A 19,722-nucleotide genomic window follows, 5' to 3' on the forward strand; every position below is an offset into this window, starting at 1 on the left:
CATCACTAGGCCATGATGAAAAGCAGACAGTAATAGTAAGAACACACCACCAATGCATGCAAAATACGGCAGTTTCACTACTCTGGGACAGAAACACACAAAGCAAAACATGATGGGAATGGATGTGCTAATATGCATTTTGTGGAAGGTTACCACATTAGCCCCTTCCCTACTATTCAAGTATGACTCGCTACCATGCCGCAATCCTAGAAAGACACACTAAGAGGCTGTTTAGCCCAGATAAGACACACTACAGATAAAACTTGAAACAAAAATGCATGTTCGTTTTATTTCTTTACGAGCAAAACCTCAATTTGTAAAGGAGTAAACATAAAAACACTATCGCATGGCATATGTTTTTATTTTAATGCTCACAGAATAAAAGCATCAGAACGCGGATAGTCAAATTATGACGATTCGACAAACTTCCAATTAAAGTTAAGTTACACAGAACGACCTACTAAATTATTTTTAAGCAAGAAGCATTCAGGGCTACTCTAAGGCACTAGAACATAAAAACATCACGTCCTCTAAAGTACCAGACGGCATTAAAAAATTACAAGCTAAAACGAAGGGCAAATGGCGGGTAAAACAAAATAGAAAGTTCGAACTTCAGGAAGAATGATATTCCATGTAGAGTAGATGCTCGGATGGGAAAGATTGCTTGCAATACAGAAATATATTTTTCCGGCAATTTGAATTTAAACTCTCTGATTTGTGTTGTGCTGAAATCCTCTCAAGCATTTAATCCCCACTCCCTTGATACATGCCAAATTGGGTTTCCTGAGTTAAATCTATGATGGTCTTCCAGTATGTTAGATCTTATTAGTAGGTCTAGTGTAAAACCCAATCAAAAGTCTAAGAAGTCAAACCAGACTCTAGAGTTTATCACTACACCGATTACAGTAAAGGCCAGGGTGATGATGTTCCAGAATGTTGAAAGCTTTCATGGTACAGGGGAATTTTAGTCAATAAAATTCATAGATACTATAAGGATTGCTACTTGCAGTCCATGAGTCATTTTATTCTTTTTACAAGAATGTTTTATTGATGGATATATAGAAGGCAATACAGCACAACAATGGACAGGATAAATCTGCCCCAAAGGGGACAAGAGAAGCTGTCTCAACTACAAAACTCAAAACAAAACCACTAAGGGGCAGGACATCGGAAAGTTAAAAAAATTAAAAGATCATAAAAGAATACAAGACCAAACATTTCCCCTTCTAGGCGTCAGCTTCATAGTGGTCACATCATGTCACGCCGACACAACATTATCAAATAATCAAAGATTTCATTGCTCCCCCAACATCACCCCCTCACAGAACCTTTGCAACACACTCTCAAAATTCTTCTGTAACTAAATCCCCACAAAATACAGCAACTTTGACCCTCAAATTGACCCCGTCAGCATCACAACTCAACTTCCCATGACGACCGATGATCAAACCTTGGTCTTGTGGCCTACCGTCACCACTGTCAAAATTGCTGCTACTATGAAGACCATCCACTTGGGGGATTAATCTGGCTCTTACACCCACCATGCCTTCACTAAAGGACTCCTACCGATCAGCGAAGCACTACCACTCATCCTCAATGCCTCCATTGACACAGCCACATTTCTGGGCACCTGGAAACATGCCAACACTCCAACTGGTGGCCGGCCAAACTCGGACTCACACTCTTTCCCTGAATCCACACCAGGAACCTCGGAATAATAATTGGCAGCAAACTAGACATGACCGCACAAGTCAACACCACCACTGCATCCTGCTTCCACACCCTGAAGATGCTGAGGAAGATCTTCAAATGGGTCCGAAGCAACACTAGAAAAAGTGTCACTCAGGTCCTAGTTTCCAGCAAGTTGAACTATGGGTATCACCAAGCAACTCACTAGAAGACTAGAAACCATCCAGAAATCGGCAGCCAGACTCATCCTCAACCTCACACATAGAACTCACACCACACCTCAGGGAGCTCCATAAAGGTGATTGAGCACACGCACATTAAAGGCACTATACAACTGAGGCCCTACCTACATGAACAGTCACATCACCAGTCATTCAGATACTTCCACAGGATTCCTGCTTGCACACATCCAACACAAATGCAGAACAAGATCGGGGGGGGATGGGCGTTTGCATATCAAGCCTATCCATGCTTTTCCAAATAGTGATATTTTGACTAACAAGTGCTTTAACTTTGATTTGTTTGTTGAATGTTGCTAGCATGTGCTCATATCAGAATTAATAACATAGAATGAGTTACTAGTTAAGATTAGTAACTTGGAGTATTTACTGCGATTGCAGTGAATTTATTCTCTGATGGTCTTCTGAAGTAAATACCTGTAGGTAAACCAGGAGGTTAATAAAGGGAGAATTCCTATGGTTGTAATGAGCATCCATGGCTTGCGGTACGAAGGATGGATATTTTTTACTACCAACTGCAGCTCAGGTCCTGCGGATTTTGCAACAGCAACAATAGAAAGTGAGAGGGACAACCTCTTGTCAAAAGCAAATTCAGAATTTTCTCAGATGTTTCAGAAGAAGTGACCCACCATCCATTCTAAAAAGAAGAGAGCTTGACCAATCCTGGGAAGAGGCCATTTTCGTAATTACTCAGTCTACAGCACTGATACTCAAAGTACGGTCTGGGTACCGCTTGCGGCCCTCTTGACCTTAAAATGCGGCCCCCTCAGTGAACAGCAGCTCCAGCTGTTGTTTACTTGCTGAGTGCAAATATTCAGAAAAAAATGTTAAATAAATGAGCAAGCATTTATTAACCTGCAAATAAATGCTTGCCCGTTTATTTAACATGTTTTTGAACCACCTTAAACAATCCCTGACCCACCCAGAACCCCTCCCGCCACCCTGCTGGCATCAGTGCGACCTCCAATCACACCACAAACTAGTTTGTGGCCCCTGGGCAAATGTTTGGGAGTACCCATGGTCTACAGGAACCATCCAAGAGTTGATGCATAGACGTCAGTTGATCAGCCAGTAACTCTGAAAGTACTAGGGTAAACAAGGTCAGATTTGGCTGGTGAAAAGGCCACTTCAAATTATGTGAAAGCAGAAAGGTGTGATACTGGAAACTCGACAACTACACATTTTAAGACAGTATTACAGTTTATTACTCTCCACATTTCTTATCTCACACTCTACTGATAAGAACTGAAGTAATAAAAGGACACAGGCAACATTAGTCTTGAGAAGTCTGCAAACCAGGCCATTGGCAAGAGATTCTGCCCTGTTGACAGCTAGGAACTACATTTCCAAGAAGTGGGTATGACGCAGTTCACACATTAATCACTTCAGTTCCTCTCAAACCAGAGGCACCTTTGGCGCATGATCCTTGGCAGTTTCTATAAAAGGATGTGGGTATTTTTGCACACAGAAGTACTAAGAGAGCGAGGAACGTCAGACTTAGAAATATTCTCAGTGAAATGGAACCACAAATGTGAAGGTCAAGACTAGGGCAAGTTCAGCCTGGTTTTTGATCAAAGATAGTAAAGAAGTTCTGGAAAAAGTAGGTTTAAACATTCATATTGGAAAGAGGATGTATGTAAAAACAATACAGGCGGTTGTAAAGTGGTGGAATGAAAATGTTGTAACTAACATGTTTTAACTGTAGAAACGAATCAACTCAAAAGAATAACGAAAAACAGGATACAAAACTATATTTTAAAAACAAGTTAAAAGAGATAAACTCTCTGCCCGCCACAGCAGCCGATTGGGGATTGTTTGGAAAAGATTTCACATGGAAAAATATAAAAAGAGGCAAGAGTGGAAACAAATCTCGAAACATGAAATGTTCCGTTCTGGCGCCAGGTTCTGTCACGCAGGTGACATCTGCGCGTGTTTGCATGCATCAGGATAGTGAGTGCTTCGGCAGTGATGTGCGTCACCTGCAGGACCTGGGTCTGGACTCTGGACGGAACGGCATCGAACCATAGGCCCTTCTGAGATTGATAAAAAGGTACCACTGAGTTTAGTACGAACGCTTGCTGTATACAGTAATGGTGAAGGACATCTGTAGCAGAAGTCCTGAAGAAAACACTAGTTATTTACACAAACGGCAATGAAACTGAATGCTTTAACACATGGAGACCACAGACTGCTGGCTCGGAGGGTTAACGCAGGCTCTCCTGGAATCTATGGTTGACAGCATAATTACAGGTTTAGGCTCTGGTAGGGCCCACAAAGCCTTTCATCCTTCCTGGGTAAATGACATGAATACCATTCAGTTACGGAATACTTCACAGCAACAACCTGGCAATAGCTCCAAGAGGCATACTGGCAGGCGAACGCGCATGCGACAAACTCTCATGTCTATGTTAACACATACAATTAAAAAGTGCCCTAAGTACTGAAAAGCAAGCTTCCCTACAAACAACAGCTGTAGCCACTGTGCTATGTCCCTGTACAAAGACACGACAGACACATTCCAAGTCGCCACCACAGAAAAAGCACAGCACACCACCACAGAAAAACCACAGCATAGTTTGCGGGTGTGCACTGCATTAGAAAATCTGGTGATAGAGAACGTTAGAGCCATCACATTAAAATGTGGGCCCTTGGCCACCTTAACCCTTTTTTAGTTTGTATGCATTTGGCACCAGGGCCACTGGGCATCAAGCCAGAGAGCTCTGCTGCTCTGTACTGGCTGCTTCAGTGGGTATCCCAGCTGGGCACCTATGCAGCTCAGCACTAAAGGCTGGCAGACAGCACCATCGCTCCTCCCCTCCCCCAGAGAGCCATGCAGCTCTGAACTGGCTGCTCCTGAGTGGACCCAGCTGGGCACCTATGCAGCTCAGCACTAAAGGCTGGCAGACAGCACCATCGCTCCTACCCTCCCCCCGGAGAGCCATGCAACTCTGAACTGGCTACTCCTGAGTGGACCCAGCTGGGCACCTATGCAGCTCAGCACTAAAGGCTGGCAGACAGCACCATCGCTCCTCCCCTCCCCCAGAGAGCCATGCAGGTCTGAACTGGCTGCTCCCGAGTGGACCCAGCTGGGCACCTATGCAGCTCAGCAATAAAGGCTGGCAGACAGCACCATCACTCCTCCCCTCCCCCAGAGAGCCATGCTGCTCTGAACTGGCTGCTCCTGAGTGGACCCAGCTGGGCACCTATGCAGCTCAGCACTAAAGGCTGGCAGACAGCACCATCGCTCCTACCCTCCCCCCCCGGAGAACCATGCAGCTCTGAACTGGCTGCTCCTGAGTGGACCCAGCTGGGCACCTATGCAGCTCATCACTAAAGGCTGGCAGACAGCACCATCGCTCCTAGCCTCCCACCAGAGAGCCATGCAACTCTGAACTGGCTGCTCCTGAGTGGACCCAGCTGGGCACCTATGCAGCTCAGCACTAAAGGCTGGCAGACAGCACCATCGCTCCTCCCCTCCCCCAGAGAGCCATGCAGCTCTGAACTGGCTGTTCCTGAGTGGACCCAGCTGGGCACCTATGCAGCTCAGCACTAAAGGCTGGCAAACAGCACCATCGCTCCTCCCCTCCCCCAGAGAGCCATGCTGCTCTGAACTGGCTGCTCCTGAGTGGACCCAGCTGGGCACCTATGCAGCTCAGCACTAAAGGCTGGCAGACAGCACCATCGCTCCTACCCTCCCCCCGGAGAGCCATGCAGCTCTGAATTGGCTGGTATGGGGTGGGCCTAGCTGGGCACCTATGCAGCTGGGCGCTAAAGGCTGGCAGACAGCACCGTCGCTACTAGCCTCCCACCAGAGAGCCATGCAGCTCTGAACTGGCTGCTATGGGGTGGGCCCAGCTGGGCACCTATGCAGCTCAGCAATAAAGGCTGGCAGACAGCACCTTTGCTCCTAGCCTCCCACCAGAGAGCCATGCAACTCTGAACTGGCTGCTAGCAGCTGGCATGAAGACCATATGATAACCTACACCTCCCTCGGTTAGGGTGGCCACATATCTGACTTTGTGGGGCGTCATATTCAAAACACACGTGCCTCCCATTCGAAAAAGATTGGAATTACAAGCATATAAAAGCAGTCACTTCCAGCTGCTTCAATACCCTCTGCATCATTCAAAAGACCTTCAAATGGATCCCCCTCAGAGTCAAGGAAGACAGTCACCCACTCACTTATCACCAGCACACTGGACTAAGGAAACGCTCTCTACGCCAGCATCAACAAGTCCCAACTCCGCAAACTACAGACTATACAGAACACCGCGGCCAGACTCGTCCTCGGCATCCCCCGACACGAACACATCAGCCAACACCTGCGGAGACTCCACTGGCTCCCCGTGGAGAAGAGAGTCACTTTCAGAATCCTCACTCACGCCTACAAATGCCTTCACAACAACGGAGCCAAATACCTCAACGACAGAATAAGCTTCCACGTACCCAAAAGAAATCTCCGATCTGCCAACCTCGCACTTGCTGAAGTCCCATGCATCCACAGAGCCAGAGCAGGTGGAAGATCATTGTCGCACATTGCAGCCAAGACCTGGAACGAGCTACCGTCAGACATCAGATGCGACCCCTGCCTGAACACCTTCAGGAAGACTCAAGTTCTGGCTCTTCGACTGAACGGAACTGCATACCCCCTCCTCCCCTCAGCGCCTTGAGACCCTCACAGGTGAGTAGCGCGCTTACAATTCCCTGATTGATTGAAGGGATACGGATGAGGCAAAGGAATTCCTAAGTGGACGTACAACTAGGGGCCGTAAGGGGACTTGGAGAAGGAACCATTGACTGTGGTAGATTAAAGTGCTGATCGGTTGTGTGGGTCAGACAAAGGGGAATAAGGAAAGAGGGAATGAGGAAGTGATAAGAGGAAATGAGGAGCTGCCTGGTTGGGATTACATTTTCCTTTTCAATTTCTTGTACAAATGAATACATTGCTGTTTATCCTGTTGTTGTGCACAGGTCACTGTGGCATGGATAAGAGACCCAGCTAGAATAAAAGAGAATAAAACAGAACACAATCCAGAAAGAGAGAGCTCAAGAAACACATCGAAACACCAAGAGAGAGGCTAAGAGACAGACTGAGATAAAAATCTGTATTTTTTTAAAGTAGAGAACATATCTTGGAATTTCAGTGCAAAGAGAATTTGGTTATTGCCTGGGTTTTTTTAAAGATGTTTTATTTTTCTTACGTTTGTGGTTCTTTAATAAGAAGGTGCTGAAAGTCTATAAGGGAGTTGGAGATTAATTCAAGAAGTCTATTCATTCTGGCATTAAAGGTCATGTCCCCTAAATTGGAACAATGAGTAGATCTGATCTCTGCCAAATGGTTAATGACTGAATTCAGGAAAAGTCTTACCTGCTGAATATTCAGCAGGAGGATAACCATTGAGTTGTGTGGGAACATCACTTTAAACACGGACAGGTGTAAACAGCTCCTAGTGAGGCACTAATCTTGGCAACCTAGAATAGGGTAGGTGTGTGTCTTTTTTAAGCCTCTGTTCACGGAGCTGTTTAAAGGCTGGCAAGCAGTGGCAGTTCAGTAAACTTGGCTGATAGAGCAGCTTAGGTTCTCTAATTATACTGCAACATAGACACATGCAGGTTAGGAGGAAAACAACATTTCTGTATTACTGTACACTGGTATTGCGATTTTTATTGTAACTAACACCTGTTGCTCTGCAACTGAAATTAAAAGGCATGTCAGCAGTGTGACATGATGAACAAACTAAAACTGACTGTAAAGAAAAAAAATAATGGTAATCTCTAGTGGTGTTGCCATCTTGAAATTTACCTAGATGTTGTCTGATCATCCAATAATCTCCCAGTATAAATATTTGAGTTCGCTTGTTAATACCATACGTTTTGGTCATTATTTGACGGCAAACAGAAGATTTCAGCCTCGTTGGTGTTCCAAGAGTTGTCTTCCTCTTTTTCCTTGGATTGTAGGAGGCAAACAGAACACTTGAATATGATATATGAAGCAACGATTCCATCCTTATTGAAGTATCAACAATTTTATATGTGGGTAGAAGTAGAGATAAGGATCCTTCTTTTCTTTAGAATTTTTAGTTAGACAGTCTCCATGAGGCAGTAAATAGTGGTGTCTGGCAGGGTATAGTGGTTTTGTAATTTCAGTCTGATAATCATATAAACCTTGTATTTGTACTCATTCAGAGAGGGTCAACCTGTGCAATTATAACTATTCTTGTGACTCACTGTGAATGGACAATTTGCAATACAACTTATTAATGCACAAGTTGTATCAACTTGGATTCCCATTGGCAAACCTTTGTTTGCAAATAGGAATAGTACACCGGACCTCTGATTCCTGATGAGAAGAGACATATTTATGTACCTGAAAAACAATAGAGGTTGGGATTAGGGTTGCCAGGCCTATATAATGTGCTCACTTCTCTGCATGCTTCAACAGAGTAGACCCTGGCATACCTGCACTATTTTGCAATTATGTTTATTTTTCAGCTACACCACTCCTTTTAGAAGCCAGTTTAACACATTTACCATTTCATTTTGCAAGACGTTGTTTATAGGTGTTTTAGAATTTTGGATATCTGTAATCTGCTTTGAGGCCACCATGTGCTTGGTTTCTTCGCTTCACACTGTTCGACAAATACACCCTTCCAAACCCGGATTGCAATTCAGGCTTCTGAAGCACCCAAGCAGATCAAAATTATCGAAATGAAGACTTTGATGAGAGCTGTAACTTAGAGCAAACATATAGTCCATGGAGTACAGATTCAGCATTTTTTTGGTTACACAGCCTGGACATGAGGCAGATTCCTCAAGACAGCATGAGAGTTACCTTAAGTACTAATATCCTATCGAGCAAGGTTAAGGTATTGTATGCTAGTGAACATGGGAGGAACTGAATAAAACCACAAAAATGTGCTTAAACTGCACCACCGCCCACCAATTTTCTAAAACATCCATTGGGAGGAGGAGGTTATCACATATATCACGTAAAATATGTCTAAACTCTATTTAACTGGGTCCAGTGTGTTTTAGGAGAAACCATGGCAGATTGTCCCAGAAACTGGAGCACGTAGGAGCACATTCTGCTAGATGTACCAGGCTAATGAGTGTCAAAATTAAGCAATTAACAGTGAAGAGAGCCCCAACAAGCAATTTTGACTCTGGCTTTGAAGATGAGTCCACCTCCACCATTCAAAATCTAAGCCCCCAGTCCCTCCACAGAAGGACAACAGAAACACTAAACAGTACACAGAATCAGATCAGCTTTGCAGTAATTTCGCGCTGTCCATCTCAGATGCGCCGCATCGTCTCTCTGTCGCCAGCTGCATTCACCGATAGTCAGGACTGACAGTTTAGTTCCCAATGGGCAAGTTCAAATCAATCCAAATTTAACACTGCCAGTTCCCTAAAACAACGATGTTGGTCCCTTCACCCAACACGCGGCCAATTCCTCTGCCAGTTGATTGCACTTATTTCCAGACTTTGTAAATAACAGAATACACACCCTGACAGTGGGCTGTCCCGTGAAGGGGACGCGGGTGGGGCTGCAGTTCTTTCAGACTTCATAATATTCAGTCTAAGTTTTTTTTGTAGTGCTCTCAGTCTCTTCAGAATTCCCTTCTCAAGTTTCCTTTAAAATATCCATACGCATGGTTACTTTCCTTAAAAGTCGCCAGTTTTGCAATCATAAATGTTGTCTTGTAGGTAACAAAAGATGTAGGTTTATTACGTTTAGCTCAAGTTACAGGTAAATCACCTGGAGCAGCATCCTGCTGGTCAGCCCTTCTCAATCCAACTGTCCACTCATCCAAGCAGAAACGCTCTTAACATTCCAACCATCCAATGAACTCACTCACTGGCTGAGCAGCAGGGACTTGGAACTCTATGGACGATACATAGTAACTAAGACAAGCTACAACAGTCTCCCAATATGAAAATATATATATTTTTTTTTACATTTTTGCACCTCACATCACGTTTATTTGTTTTACCTGTATATGCTACGCTACAAACAGGGAATACTTGCATCCACAGAAAACTGGCACCCTCACATGCTTGCGAAATGCAACCAACTTGAAAAACTATGGTGTGGTGACTCTCTGGGCCGAGCCAATTATGTGTTCAGAATTAAAGCTCAGTGGGAAAACAATAGCGCCTCAAGTTTATATAGATCAACATACTAAAATGCCAGGTTCGCTCCATGCCCATAATAATTAGAAATAAGCGTGTTTTCCCACAAAATAGGTGTAATTTTTACACAAATAGGTGTATTGTTTAAAATATAAATTCCCAGGTATATTGACTAAAGTTTCTCCGCAAAGTATACCTCGCACAAAAAAAGTCATGCCAGGTATAGGCAGGTGACTGGTTCAAAGAGAAAATATCTCATCCTCTGAGACACACGCGGTAATTACGAGTAAGTCATCATATTCCGACCAATGCATAAACCTCGGTTAAAGCACGGGTTGGAATTAGGAGTTGGTGGATAATTATCAATGCATTAAATACCTCAACCCTAGTTAAATTTTAGCAGGTCAAACCTGTTTACATTTACAAATCTGACATGCCCTGTGGAATGCAATCCCTAGAGGTGTAGACCTCCCTGGGTCCTCCCTACTTGAGGATTGGTTACTAGATGCATACATGCCGAGACAGACAATGTCACTAACCCATCATAAATTAATAACTCTCCTGATCCTCTGGCTAAACTGATGACGAGCTGGAAGCAAGACATAGGGGACTTGGAGGGGGGGGGGGGAGAGTGGCCTGATGCCCTAGCTTCCCCAAGGGAGGTGACCATACTCTCAAGATTTTGCTTGGTACAACTAAAGATTCTTCACTGCAGCTATTATGCATGTACTACCCTGGTTAAAATGGGAAAAATAGATGATGCTTTGTGTCCGAGGACGTGGGGTCAGGAAGGCACGTTTTTCCATATGCTGTGAAGTTGCCCAGAGCTCCAATATTACTTGGAGAGGGTGCTTGCTTGACTTAATAATGTTGTAAAGAGTGAGCTGGTACTGTCGGCCAAATGATGTCTCCTAAATGTTTGGGCTGAAACAGACCTCAAATTATATGGACCGGCCCCGGCTCACATTGAGACTGATGGTGGCTAAGTGAACCATAGCCCACATGTGGATATCCGAATTAAGCCTACGTTTGGGGGGCTGGAAGTGAGACATAGACTGGTGAATGCTGGCTGAAAGGGTTGTCTATGTGGGGAGAGGTTGTCCAAATAAAAGGACTAAACCATGGGGAAAATTGAATACTTATAGGGGGGAGCTATGTGAACCCTGATGGACACTAATTATGAAGTTTGGTAATGCTGATGGTATAGATCGTACTGCTGATCTGTGTGATGTTGATACTATAGTCCAATGTCGAAATGTTGCTATTCTGATGGGACTCCATCAGTGGATGCAGCTGTCTTTACATATTGAGCTGGAATGCTTGCTATCATCGCAGTTTTCTTTGTCTGATTCTTTAATGAAAAGATATTTTTTTAACCTGCCGAAATTTAACGGGGGGAAAATCAAACGGTATTTAACTTCTAGTGTAGATTTTGGCGAGTTAAGCACTAAAATCCGCTTGGTATTCCCAAAAAACTCTTAATAGGTGTTATTTACCACACCCAATAAATAATGTAATCCATGATATCATTATTTATCATGTGCGATATCAGGGCCAATGTATCTTAGCAAGACATTTTCTACTCAAACCAGTCTCCAAGGGTAAAAAAATCATGAGAAATTTCACAATGTGCAAAATGACAATAAATGTGCACATTTTGGTTAATGCAAACGTCAGGACTGTATTAAATATATACCACTATAAGAGAATTTCACGCGAGCCAAATATTTATCCCAAAGAAAATGTGTAGACTTAAAATGGACAGCACTTGAAGGAAGGTAAAAACGGTCAACAGGCTCGCACTGGTCAAGAATGTGGCATCCCCAGTACCTTTCTCTGTAGTTTCCGTGACCTGTGTAGATTCAGTGGAAAAACTGCCCTGCTGTCTAAGGAACCTGAAGAAAGACAAAAAGCTTCCAGAGGCATTTTCCTGCTTACCAGCTGATGAGCCTAGCTGGACCTGACCCCATCTGCTGACTTCTGTGGGAGTAAGTCCTGACCCTCAAGTAATGTGTCCAAGCTTCTGGGCCCATGGCTGCGGTCAGAGTGTACTCCTCCCTGCCTAACTAAAGGTTTCACAGGAAACAACACCAAGCATCAACACCAAGCATCAACAGAGACAACCTTCATTGACAGTTTCAGTGGATTGGAGAATGAGCAGCACCCGATCAACAGCTTCTCCAGACTCGATGCCAAGCAGCACCTGTTCAATGGCTTACCCGGACTTGACGCCGATTAGTGTCCAATCCCGATGATGGGGTGTTACCCCGAAACCGGTCCCAGGATGCTTGTTTCCAGTCCAGGAAGACCTGGCTTGGCAGATCAGGCTGGACTGTTCCCATGAGGGACAGGGTCAAGACTGATTTGCATATGGCTGGGTTTGACCTGGGGTTGCAAAGTGAGCTAAAGAACGATGATGGATTCAACCCTGATCTGTGACTGGGGCCGAGTGTCTGAAAAGCTTCCGTTCTCTGTCCATCATCTCTTTGTGTTTATATTTTAGTGGGCGTTATGACATCTTATTGTTGAATGTTGCACAGTACAGATGCAGTTAAAAAAATTGTAAAAGGTTATATTTTGCAAAAAAATAAACATTTTGACAATTGACTGAAAAACACTGCTGAGAGAGAGAGATAGATGTAATGGGGTGAGGTAAGAGGAGATAAAACTTATTGAGACCACCATTACACACTGACGGGGGAGTTTGTTCTGCTGAGGTCCTGTGCCCATGAAAAACACTGCTGACTGAAGTTCACACTTTCAGAGTTTAAAGCAGCGTCAAAGAGACCTGCTGTAGAAAGTTCACACAACTTGGTATTCTACAGCAGGGGCTGCGAACTAATAAAACTGCCTCACACAGATTGAGTCCTGCAGCGAAGTGCAGAGTACAGAATTCATCCTCACGCCTCATACCTCAACTCTCATTCCCTACCCTTCAATCGTCATTTTTCATCCATCTTTTGTCATTTCTTATCCCTCAGCCGTCCTGCCTCATTCCTCGGCAGCCTTCATACTCATTTGAAGATTGATAACAGACAGGATGAATGGTGAGGGGAGGTGAAGGCTGGGAGATGAGATGTCCAACCACAGACCACAATGTGTTCATTTTAGGTGATCTCAGTCATCACCTTTCACTCTCATTCCAACCACCACTAGTGATAAATTAAAGTGATGATGTTTTCTATCTACCCTTTACTCAATCAGTGCACATCTTTCAAACTAAACGTTCAGTTGCTCCATAAATAAGCAATGCAGAACACGTGATTGTCTGCCATGCTGTATATGTAGCCACTGATACAAAATGGTATTTTCTTTTGACCTGACCATTGGTCTCATGCCACCTCTGTGCCAACAATACTCTATGTTTTCTACTTTGCCACTCTTCCACCTCACCATACATCTCTGACTGTCTCAATTCTACCCGACCCTCATTCATGTTGACTTCTTCTCAAATCGAGGCCCCATGCTTTCCATATTCATCACTATTCACTTCTTGTAAAACCTAGGCATAACTCCACCTTATCATACCACCACCAGGCCGGCCAAGAACAGGACCATATACATACTACTGATACCAATACACAAATCAATAAAAGGGCTCGTAACTACCTCTCTGGCAATGTATCGCTATATACCATCTCAGAAACTAAGATTCACCAAGCATAGTCTTCCAGTTACATAGAAGCCTCCTTTTGCTGACTCCCAAATTACCGTTTTTTTCACCGATGCACTGAAACGCCCACTATCAGACATCTGCATAACACCCTCCCTAGAGTGTTCACAATATCATTATTTAAAATCTATACTTTAATGACTGGTTATTCTCTCTACATGGAAGATCTTCGAATGAAATTGTTATAAGCTTATCATTTTTAAGCAGCTTAATGTGACATGTAAAGCGTCCGAATACCAACTGATTAAGTGGCGCTCTAGCAAAACAATGTAGATAAATCTATACTGTATACACCACGGATATTATTACAAATGGTGGGAGTATCCCATATGTTTATGGATATGTCAAAAAACTAGGCTAACCACCACAATTACTATGTGCAGCGTTTCTGCTTGAAATACGACTACATAAATAATTAAATTATACATGTAAATTTAGAGATGGTGAAAAACGCAGAAAGTAACTGGAAGGGGTGTAGAGGAAGACGACCACTGACATTTCACTTAGGTGCAAGGCTGCCTGGGCTACGGAAAGGCAGGGAAGCTTTGGCATGATTTTTTCCCCGGTTAAGTGGAGATAGAATACGGACAACATTACTTCATCCCCGAAGAGATATTATCAATGTATTTGTAAAATGCTTACAACGAATCCAATGGGCCGCTTAGCACTTTGGGAACGGTGATGCGTTTAGGGATTTAGGCTATTTGTAGACTGGAGACAATCTGTCTGTTGACATCAAACATACTGTGTTTCATATAATTTTGAGATGAGTCACAGGCTCTATATGTCACGAGGCAGAGAGATGGCATAATCGCTGATGACTTGTTGGCGTGAAAGTGTTGATTCCTATTGGAGTGAGAAATGCCGATGTCCACTCCGGTAAAGAAGCTAATTTATTCATCGGGGGAGGGGGAGCAGGGGTGGATAATCCATAGTCTTTCAATTGAGCGGAGGAGATATCTAAATATTTTATAGAGTTAGATCGTAATAACTCCTAAACATCATAATGACATTTTGTACTCCAGAGTGTACTTCTTACGCCGCTGTAGGAATCATAAATGACTTTTAGATTCTGGGGGTGGGTTAGTACGCCCTTCAACGTCACTTTCTTTCAGACAGTAGAGAAACGCAGCCATAATTTTCTGTGACAGGAGATAGATAGTCCAACATTATTCCTGGGAGAGGACGCGCTCCAGCACCTTCCATTAATGTTAGGAGAACTCTCACACAAAAAACCTCTTTCTGGACTGCACCCCAGAGATGACTTCACTTTGGATGCCTTGTCAGTTTAAGGGAGCCATCACGGTACTTTCAGAGGAGGGGCGAATAATCAATGCATCATTAATGAGCGAGAGACTCTCTGCCTCGGCTGGTAAAAAGGTAATACCTCAACCTCTCTGCCTGTATGGCAAGAAAGAGAGCTCACTTCCAAGGGGAGAACGGATTCCCAGCGCCTTTTTCTGAAGGGAGCTGTCCTAATAAATATACCACACCCTCTTCCACCATCCAGGGCAGATGCTGGCAGTGCTCGCTGGCTCGCTCTCTCGGCTGCGGCGAGGAGCTTAGGGCTGATCTCCACGCGTGCCCCACACTCCCAGCCCCTCTTGCTTCCTCCCCCAGTGCCTGCACTCACCATGGTACAGAGGGAGGCCAGCTTACGGACTGTCATCAGTGTTTCCATCGCTCCCCCGCCGCCGCCATCTTGGAAGGAGAAGTCGGAGCCAATGAATGAGCGCTGACGCCAGCCAGTCCAGCAGCAGGAGCGCCACGGAAAAGGGTCCGGCTGCACAACTGTTTTTCCCAACGAGTCCGTCGGATAAAGGAGTCCGCGTAGTGAGCGGATAGGTTCCGGCCTCCGGCAATAGTTACAGGCAGACTGGGATCACGAGGAGAAAATCAGAACGGGAAGCGGGTGTATCTGCGGTTTGAAACTCAGAAATTCTGTTTCTGGCAGTCTGGTATGACGTTGTAGAAGGAAATCCGATATGTTTATAAACTTAGAGGCGGGGGAGCCAACACATTAACAGGGAGAGCTGAGCGAAGGGTCACAGCTCTAGAGTCTAGCTGTAAAGAGCCTGGGCACGAGCAGAGCCTTGGCAATAGTCAGCATTTAAATCGTGCAATAAAGGGCATGGTAAAATATATGGCAGTGTCTTCAAAATCCAAAGTATTTTACTTTAGCGCTTCACTTTAGTACTACATATTACATCTCTGCATTGAGAAGTACTTATTAAAAGTGTGATTTTTGTCAAAACATGCACTGAGAAATATTCCTGCTCCACCCTGATAAAGATGTTATTAGTGAACAAAGAAAAAAAGTTGGTTCTCTTATGTAACCATGTGGCCTAGAATTCTTAATATCGAGAGAAGAGCATTATAGTTTACTACATCATTTACAAGCAATATTTATTTGTACAGTGTACATACCTAACTCAAGTATTTGAGGGTGCTGTCGTATGTGATGACACACAAAACTTAAAGTATGTTAAATTCAAAATGATAACAAAATCCAAGGTTAACTAGAAGAAAAAGGTTTATTCACACCTGCACAGTACCTTTCAGCACGAGGCAGCTCCTCTAATGTGACAGAGTTCTTAAACAGGACAGAACTCCATCATCAGTTGGCATGTGCCAGTATTAAATGTACACAAGTAATTTAAAGGGTAAGGGAAAATAATGAATACAAAATTATACAGAACGTAACACATCTCCCTTCCTAATAATAATACAAAGCAATAAAAGAAAACTCTGTAGGTAGGTAGAGTGGGAACACAGTCATACATACTCCTTGAACTTGCGAGGAACCCATCTTGAGTACGCTTAATTTATAACCCTGGATGCTACTGACGTTTGTTCTTCTTTGTGTTGATCACAGTGAGATTGTGTAGTACTACCACCCTCACTCTTGGTCACCCTCCTGACATTCCATACCTTACTATCCTGCCTTACAGCACTTAAGAATGATCTTGACCACCCTTACAGGTTTACCATACTTGGACACTCCTTTAGCTATCCTGACCCAATCCCCCACAACAAAATGAGTCTGTTTAACTCCCATTCTGGCATCATATGGACATTTAACTTTTCCTTGTTTCTCTTCTAATCTCACAGCTACCTCTTTTCTAACCTCTTCACAATCTTTCACACTGCGTCTTTTTAAACCACCATGGGCATAATTTAGATGCTTGTTCCCTCCCTTTTAGTAATTTGAAGGGACTGACCTCAGTGGTAGTATGTGGAGTAATACGGTAGAGCCACATCTTCTCTCCTAATTTGTCTTTCTATACTGAAGGAAATTACCCGATTAGGGTCACCCGGTCACTTACGACCACCTCATAGCCTTCCAAACAAGTGAAGAGTTGGTCAGACAGTAGAGAATACAAACAATCATTTATTAGTAAAATACACTGCAGCGGAGCCCAATCTGGCCAGCATCCAGGGATGGCTGTCGATGGGACTGGCTTCCCAACACTTGGTAACGCATAATCATTCTTCCAACAACCCCCAACCACGCCCACAGTGGAAAGTTACCGGCTTGAGCCGTACATCAACAAAGAAGGCACAGAAGGATGGGCTACCACCTGCGAAATGGGTACACACTATCACTATCTAAAGGTTGCCTTGCTAGGGCTCAGCTCCTCCTAACGTGGGAGCAGGGCCACGGAGAAGAATTGGCATGCAGTCGGAATCCAACCTTGAACACGAGTGAAAAAAATAGCTGAACACAGTCTTCTGCTGAGGCAAGCAATACAGATAGTTGGAGGTCAAGCCAGTCACAGTGTAACACTACCTACGAACTGCGAAATAGAGCCGCAAACGCTAACTTAAGCTTGTATGACAAGGAAAACTCAGTGGGGTACAGTAGGTGTGGCGGCTGCTACTGTTCCAGCGGGTTACCAGCTAGAGATACTCACAATCCACATACTCACCTGGACCCATAAACATTCATACATAAGCTAGTAAGTACCGCTGGAGTAAATTTTATTGTGATAATACCTGCAAGATGGGTCTATCTTATCAATTCTTCCCAACCCTTTCTGTCCATATATATTTTCTTCTGGTCAATGGGCCTAGTTGTTAGCATTGTAGGTAAACCGTCATTAAAAAGATAATTCTTTAAATGACCACAGACTCAGGAGAGTTTTAAATGTTTATCAAGTTAATTTTCATGTGAACCAAAAAATACAAAGTACAACTCGAACACCGTTTTCCCAAGGAGGAAAAACAAATTAGTCAGGAAAATTTTAGACTAAGTTATAATGATGACAGTACCTGAAAAGGGAGGAAATAGAGAGAGCAGTACAATGACATACTACACAGAAGTATAGTTACCTAGAATGGTGTTGAAACCAACCCCTTGGCCTATGAGCTGGAAGGGTCCCCTGGGACAGGTCAGGAGACAAAGGTTCAGGACAGAATTCAGGACAGGATAGGTGACCTCTTCTAGATCCGACGCCTGCGTCGCACCCCTCTCTGATACTCACTTCCTCCTCGATTCCTCCGCGATCTTCCTCTAGCCCTTTACCTATTTCCCTCCTCGATTCTTCCACGATGTTCTTCTAATTTGGTTCTGGCTCTGAGTTCTGAAGTTCGGTTCTGCTTTAGGTTCTGCTCAATTCTCGGACAGCATCTCAGCCTCTCAGCATCTCTGCATCTCGAGCCCGTTCGTCTATCCAACTAAACTACCTCAATTACACTCTTCTAATGTTATACACCACACCTAAATGTTTCAACTTTATGAAACTCCTAACTCTGATTGGACAGCAAGGGGGGGATGGTTACCACACCATGCTAAGTTTTAATATTTTCCTAAAGCTTATTGTTCGATGTTCCCACCTGTAATCACTTTACTTTTCCCAAGCTTTATTTCCCACCCGTATTCACAAGTTAATCAATACAATGTATGCAATTTTGTGTAAAGTCATTTCCGTTCACAGGACATCATGCTGGTTCCCAGGGTATGTTGCTGTTTTCTTTTGGATGGCATTCAAGGCTTTGCATCGCGGCTCCTGGCTTGTTATTACTGCGCATGTGAAATAGTCACATGGTGCACAAGCTTCAGTCCCACTCGGAGGCCCAAATACAAACTAATAGAGAGGTGTTCTGCTTGGGTTTTTAGATCGGGTGGAACCTGCCCTACAGAGCCCTTCTAACCCAAATGCAGAACGTTACCCCCTCCCTAGGGCCTTTTTACACCTAAATAACCACATATATGCGTACCACCTAAGGACAGGGAATTCCTATTATAATTATATATGGAGGCCTCACAGCCTCGCAATCTCAGACCCAAAATCTCCTACCCATTCGGCAGCGACACCCACAGTCTCGCGGCCCTTGTTAGACCCAGAACCTCCTACCCATTCGGCAGCGACACTCAAAGTCTCGCGGCCTGTGTTAGACCCAGAACCTCCTACCCATTCGGCAGCGACACTCAAAGTCTCGCGGTCCTTGTTAGACCCAGAACCTCCTACCCATTCGGCAGCGACACTCAAAGTCTCGCGGCCTGTGTTAGACCCAGAACCTCCTACCCATTCGGCAGCGACACTCAAAGTCTCGCGGCCTTTGTTAGACCCAGAACCTCCTACCCATTCGGCAGCGACACTCAAAGTCTCGCGGCCTTTGTTAGACCCAGAACCTCCTACCCATTCGGTAGCGACACTCAAAGTCTCGCGGCCTTTGTTAGACCCAGAACCTCCTACCCATTCGGCAGCGACACTCAAAGTCTCGCGGCCTTTGTTAGACCCAGAACCTCCTACCCATTCGGCAGCGACACTCAAAGTCTCGCGGCCTTTGTTAGACCCAGAATCTCCTACCCATTCGGCAGCGACACTCAAAGTCTCGCGGCCTTTGTTAGACCCAGAACCTCCTACCCATTCGGCAGCGACACTCAAAGTCTCGCGGCCGTTGTTAGACCCAGAATCTCCTACCCATTCGGCAGCCTTAGCACGAGCTTATCCTATTATAATTATAGTACACGACAGGGGAGTT

General features: G+C 44.4%; 1 protein-coding gene across 1 annotated transcript in view; it reads right to left on the minus strand.

Annotated features, from left to right (window-relative positions):
* The window catches only part of LOC146829562 (ubiquitin carboxyl-terminal hydrolase 12-like), a 243,264-nt gene extending 227,746 nt beyond the window's left edge, over positions 1–15,518 (minus strand). Inside the window, exon 1 of the mRNA XM_085608260.1 lies at positions 15,368–15,518. Coding sequence (XP_085464386.1) covers positions 15,368–15,415 — 48 coding nt within the window. The 5' untranslated portion in view covers positions 15,416–15,518. The remainder of the gene's footprint in view (positions 1–15,367) is intronic.
* Positions 15,519–19,722: the final 4,204 nt, after the last annotated feature.

This window comes from Triturus cristatus, chromosome 5_2, assembly GCF_964204655.1.
Source record: "Triturus cristatus chromosome 5_2, aTriCri1.1, whole genome shotgun sequence".
NCBI lineage: Eukaryota > Metazoa > Chordata > Amphibia > Caudata > Salamandridae > Triturus > Triturus cristatus.